A 5,189-nucleotide genomic window follows, 5' to 3' on the forward strand; every position below is an offset into this window, starting at 1 on the left:
CAAGTGGACGAGGTTTCAAACCTGAGCCTTGTTTACCAATCCTTCTAGCAGAAACTATATCATTCTGGGTCACAGGAATACCAGGAAATCTATTACTGCAAAATCCAAGGAATCTGCTTTCAGAAGCTTCTGGATAAGGGTCTTCTTTTAAACCAAATAGGACCAGCTGATTTGAGAGTTTCATTTGGTCAAACTGATCACTCAGACGATCAACATTGGATTGAATTGGTTTCAGAGAATTTTGCAGCTTTGACAAACCTGAGTCAAGCAATTTCAGGGAGGATTCAAGCTTTGTCATCCTCAGATCATATTGTTTGAGTGATTTTTCAACAAGCACATCAAAATCCATTTTCAGGCTAGAGTATACCTCTTGTTTGATTATTTCTATACTGTTGGCATCAAAAGTAGCAGGTTCATGACTAGGGGTAAGTTTTTTAACAGAGGCCTCAACCAATGGACCAACTTCAGTAGACAGTGCTTGACTGACAACTTCTGCCATTGTAGTTTTGAGCGTTTGATCATTCAGCTTCTGCTTATTCTTTAGAGTGTTTAAGTGAGAGGTGAGCAATGCAATTTGATTCCAAATAATCATTACTATATGTAAGCACTGGTCAAAGTTTGTAACTTGTGGCCCCTCCCATGGGGACTGTGGTGGAGTAAGTCGCCCCCAAAACATAGCTAAAGGTTTTTTTGACTACGCTGAATAAAATGGCTATCTGGTGATGGCTGATCCGGTGACATTGGGAAAATAATTAGCGTGGGAGGGGGCCTAGGTGCCCATCAATTTTTTTGGTCACTTAAAAAGAGCACTAGAACTTTTCATTTCCGTTAGAATGAGCCCTCTCGCAAGATTTTCGGACCACTGGGTCGATACGATCAACCCTGAAAAAAAAAAAAAAAAAAAAAAAAAAAAAAAAAAAAAAAAAAAAAACGCATCCGTTATCTGCCTTCTGACAAAAAATACAAAATTTCGCATTTTGTAAGATAGGAGCTAGAAACTTCTTCAACAGGGTTCACTGATACGCTGAATCTGATGGTGTGATTTTCGTTAAGATTCTATGACTTCTAGGGGTTGTTTCCTCCTATTTTCTAAAATAAGGCAAATTTTCTCAGGCTCGTAACTTTTATGGGTAAGATTAAACTTGATGAAACTTATATATTTAAAATCAGTATTAAAATGTGATTCTTTTGATGTAGCTATTGGTATCAAAATTCCATTTTTTAGAGTTTTGCTTACTATTGAGCCGGGTCGCTCCTTACTACAGTTCGTTACCCCGAACTGTTTGATTTGAAATATATAAGTTTCACCGAATTTAACATTACGAATAAAAAGTTACGAGCCTGAAAAATTTTTCCTGAATTTGGAAAATAAGGGAAAACACCCAGAAGACTGATCACGGGTGTGTGCTTATTTTTTTGTTTGTTTTTTTCCCCAGGGATGATCGTATCGACCAAGTAGTCCTAGAATGTGGCGAAAAGGCTCATTCTAACGAAAAATGGAAATTTTAGTGCGCTTTTTAAGTGACCAAAAATTAGAGGGCACTTAGGCCCCCTCCCACCCTCAATTATTCCCAAAGTCAACGGGTCAAAATTTTGAGATAGCTATTTTGTTCAACATAGTCGAAAACCATAAAAACTATGTCTTTGGGGCTGACTTTTTCCCCACAGTCCCCGGGGGAGGGGCTGCAAGTTACAAACTTTGACCAGTGTTTACATACAGTAATGGTTATTGGGAAGTGTACAGACGTTTTCAGGGGGATTTTTGGTTGGAGGGGGGGATGATGGGAGGGTGCTACGTGGGAGGATCTTCCCTTGGAGGAATTTGTCATGGGAGAAAAGAAATTCCATGAAGGGGGCGCAGGACTTTCTAGCATTATTTTTTTATAAAAGCAATGAAAAAAAGTGGAAAAGTTTTTTCAACTGAAAGTAGGGACGAGCATTAAAACTTATACGAACATGGATTATTACGCATGTGGGGGGGGGGGTGCATCTACAAAATATCTCAATCTTTACACTGAAGTATTTTAGTAATTTCAACTATTTATTCTACAGCCTTTGAGATTCAAGGGTTATTCTTAAAGAATTGGGAAGAATTAAAGCTTTAGTATAAAGACGAGGTATCAACGAGTATCAACGAGGGGGCAAACCCCCTCATATAAATAATGAGAATATACAAATATAGAAGTTCATTATGTAAGTTAATTCGTAAGTTACGTAAATTTTCTTTCTAATAAGAACGTTAAAATTAAAAATTATAATTATCTTTTTAAGTATCCGAAAAATTGGAGGGCAACTAGGCCTCCTCCCCCACCCCTTTTTCCCAAAATCGTCTGATCAAAACTAAAAGAAGGCTATCTAGCAAAAAATTAATTAATATGCAAATTTCTTTTTAATTATTCATCTGCGGAGAGCCAAAATCAAATGCATTAATTGAAAAATGTTCAGAAATTAAATAAAAAACAACGTTTTTGTTTAACTGTAAGTAAGGAGCGACATCAAAACTTAAAACGATTAGAAATCACTCCGTGCTTGAAAGGGGCTGTTCCCTTCTCAACACTCTTTACGCTATAGTTGTTTACTGTTTTATAAAGTAGAATTGAGAGAAAGTCAAACTTTACCGTAAAGAGCGGGGCGTTGAGGAGGGAATAGCCCCTTTCATATACGGAGTAATTTCTGATCATTTTAAGTTTTAATGTCGCTCCTTACTTTCAGTTAAAAAAGACTTGTTTTTTAATTTAATCCTAATAAAAATTATAAAGATAAAGAAAAGCAAACGTTTATTTTAGAACCAAATCAACAACAACAAGAAATCAAAGAACGACTAGAAACATACGTGTAATATCCCGGCATTATTTAAATAACGAACAGAAACTAAATAAAAAAACAAGTTTTCAAACAGTTCGTGGTACCAAACTGTAGTAAGCAGCGACCCGTTTCAATAGTAGCCAGAACTCTAAAAAATTGAATTTTCATACCAATAGTTACATTAAAAGAATTGCATTTTAATGCTGATTTTAAATATATAAGTTTCATCAAGATTAGTCTTACCCATCAAACGTTAAGAGCCTGAGAAAATTTGCCTCATTTTCAAAAATAGGGGAAAGTTCCCCTGAAAAGTCATACAGTCTTTACGAAAATCACACCATCAGATTAAGTGTATCAGAGAAATTTGCCTACATAACATGTCTATACCTATTGAAATTTTGACAAAACTACACTTAACCTTATTTTTCAGTTACTAGTTGCTTTTTGTCTGCATTAAGTTTTGAAAATGTAATTCCTGTTATTTAAGTAGAATTTTCAGCCATATCAATATTTTTTTTTCTTCAAAATTTAGGAAATGTATTTGCATATCTTTAAAACCTTACAAAATGAGATTCAGCAAAGTTATGAAGCTGAAAACAATTTTTTTGTACTTCAATTAAGCAGAAGATCTATTTTGCAAGGTTATACTTTTATAGCACACATATTTTTAAAGATCATCAAAGGTCAGTGCCCTCTAGAGGGAGAACGAGTGGAGGTAAGTACTTCAAAATACCTTCCCGCGACATACTTTAGCCTGTAGACCCATCCCTGAAAGTTTCATTTTCCTAACCTATACCCTTTCTGAGATAGAAAGAAGTCAATTTACTAGAATTTTACCAAAAAAAATAAAGTGCAAATTTCCTATTGATTATTTATGTGTGGAGAGCTAAGATCAAAACATGCATTAATTCAACTCTATGTTATATCAGCTAGCAAGCCCTTAGAATAGTTTAGTGTTAAGCCTATAAGTCAGATAAGGCATCCTCGAATGTATTATTGGATGCTTTATTTTTGAGACGCACTCAAGTTTTGAATAAATTCAAAAGAAAGATTTATACTTAAAGAAGAAGAATCCTAATATCTGGAAATACTAGTTTATAATACTAAGTTGCAAATGACGAAAGCTCGAGCACCGTCCGAGGGGGGGGGGGAGAGAATCAAAGACTCGTGCTACCGATAGCAAAGAGCGAAGTGAGGCGTAAGTAAATTTGTAGGCATAGATTTTCCTAACAATTTTCCAGTGGATATATAAAATTCCCTAATTATTTTTCTTAACACTTGGGGTTTTGCGCTGAAAGTTATTTTTCCTTTTAGATTTTATAGGCTAAATTCAGAAAAATAAATTAGCTTTTAACTGTGTTTATGATACAATACTAGTGTCAAAAGTGTCAGAAATTGTACTTACAAAATGGCCCTGAGGTGCACCAGTTGGGGGCGTCATCATTGGAATTATTATTCCTGGAGCAGAACCCCTTATTCCATATTCTCCATCACCCAATGGTAGATACATTCCTCCAAAACTACTGGACATTCCATGACAAGAACCAACACTTAAAACAATTTCACCAGGTCCACTAGAGCTATTGTCAATAACAGAGTCTCCAGTGCAACTAGGCCCACTCATACCTCCTTCTCTTGGTCTGGTCATACCTCCTTGCACAGGTCTGGCCATATCTACTTGCCCAGGTTCACCCATGCCTTCTTGTCCAGCTCCAAAAAGATCACGGATAGGTGTTTATTTGTTGTTGTTTTTTCAGGGTTGATCGTATCGACTCCGTGGGCCTAAAATGTCGTGATTTGGTTAATTCTAGTTCTCTTGTCCTTTTTAAAAGACCAAAAAAATGTAGGACAACTAGACACCATTTCCCCCCAAAATCGTCCGATCAAAATTTTGAGATAGTTTTTTTTCAGCGTAATTGAAAAGCCAAATAACTATGTCTTAGGACATAAAATGATCCCCAAAGCTCCAGAAAGGCTTTTAATTTATAAAATGTGTCCATTGTTTTATATTTTTTGTTTCATTGGGAAGCATGCGTATATTTTTCGGGTGGGAGGTGTGGACGAATTTTCTGCTGGAGAATTTTCCATAAAGAGGGAGGTTTCCAGGGGGTGAAATTTTCAGGGAAAATTTTACACTGAGTGAATTAGCCAAAATTCCTATACGAAATTTCTTTATATTTCTTGCTTTCTCTTTACTGATTCAATTTTACGCGTGGAGATTTTAAAGGTAATTGGTCGGGGTAAATTTTCGCCAGAATTGTCCATAGGATATTTCTGTGTGGAGGGGATTCTTCCATGGAGGTGGAGCCAGGTATCCTGGCGTTATTTAAAAATGGTCAGAAGTTAAACCAAAAAAACGAGTTTTTTCAACTGAAAGTAAGAAG

At 35.9% G+C, this 5,189-nt stretch overlaps 1 protein-coding gene across 1 annotated transcript; it reads right to left on the reverse strand.

Annotated features, from left to right (window-relative positions):
* Nucleotides 1-8: 8 nt before the first annotated feature.
* LOC136034243 (uncharacterized) lies at nucleotides 9-876 on the reverse strand (the record flags this gene model as incomplete). The annotated part of the gene is given in 1 exon segment (XM_065715387.1): nucleotides 9-876. A coding segment is annotated over 1 exon segment (668 nt), but the record flags the coding sequence as incomplete, so codon positions are not given.
* Between the last annotated feature and the right edge of the window lie 4,313 nt (nucleotides 877-5,189).

The sequence above is a fragment of the Artemia franciscana genome, chromosome 2 (genome assembly GCF_032884065.1).
Source record: "Artemia franciscana chromosome 2, ASM3288406v1, whole genome shotgun sequence".
NCBI classification, from domain to species: domain Eukaryota; kingdom Metazoa; phylum Arthropoda; class Branchiopoda; order Anostraca; family Artemiidae; genus Artemia; species Artemia franciscana.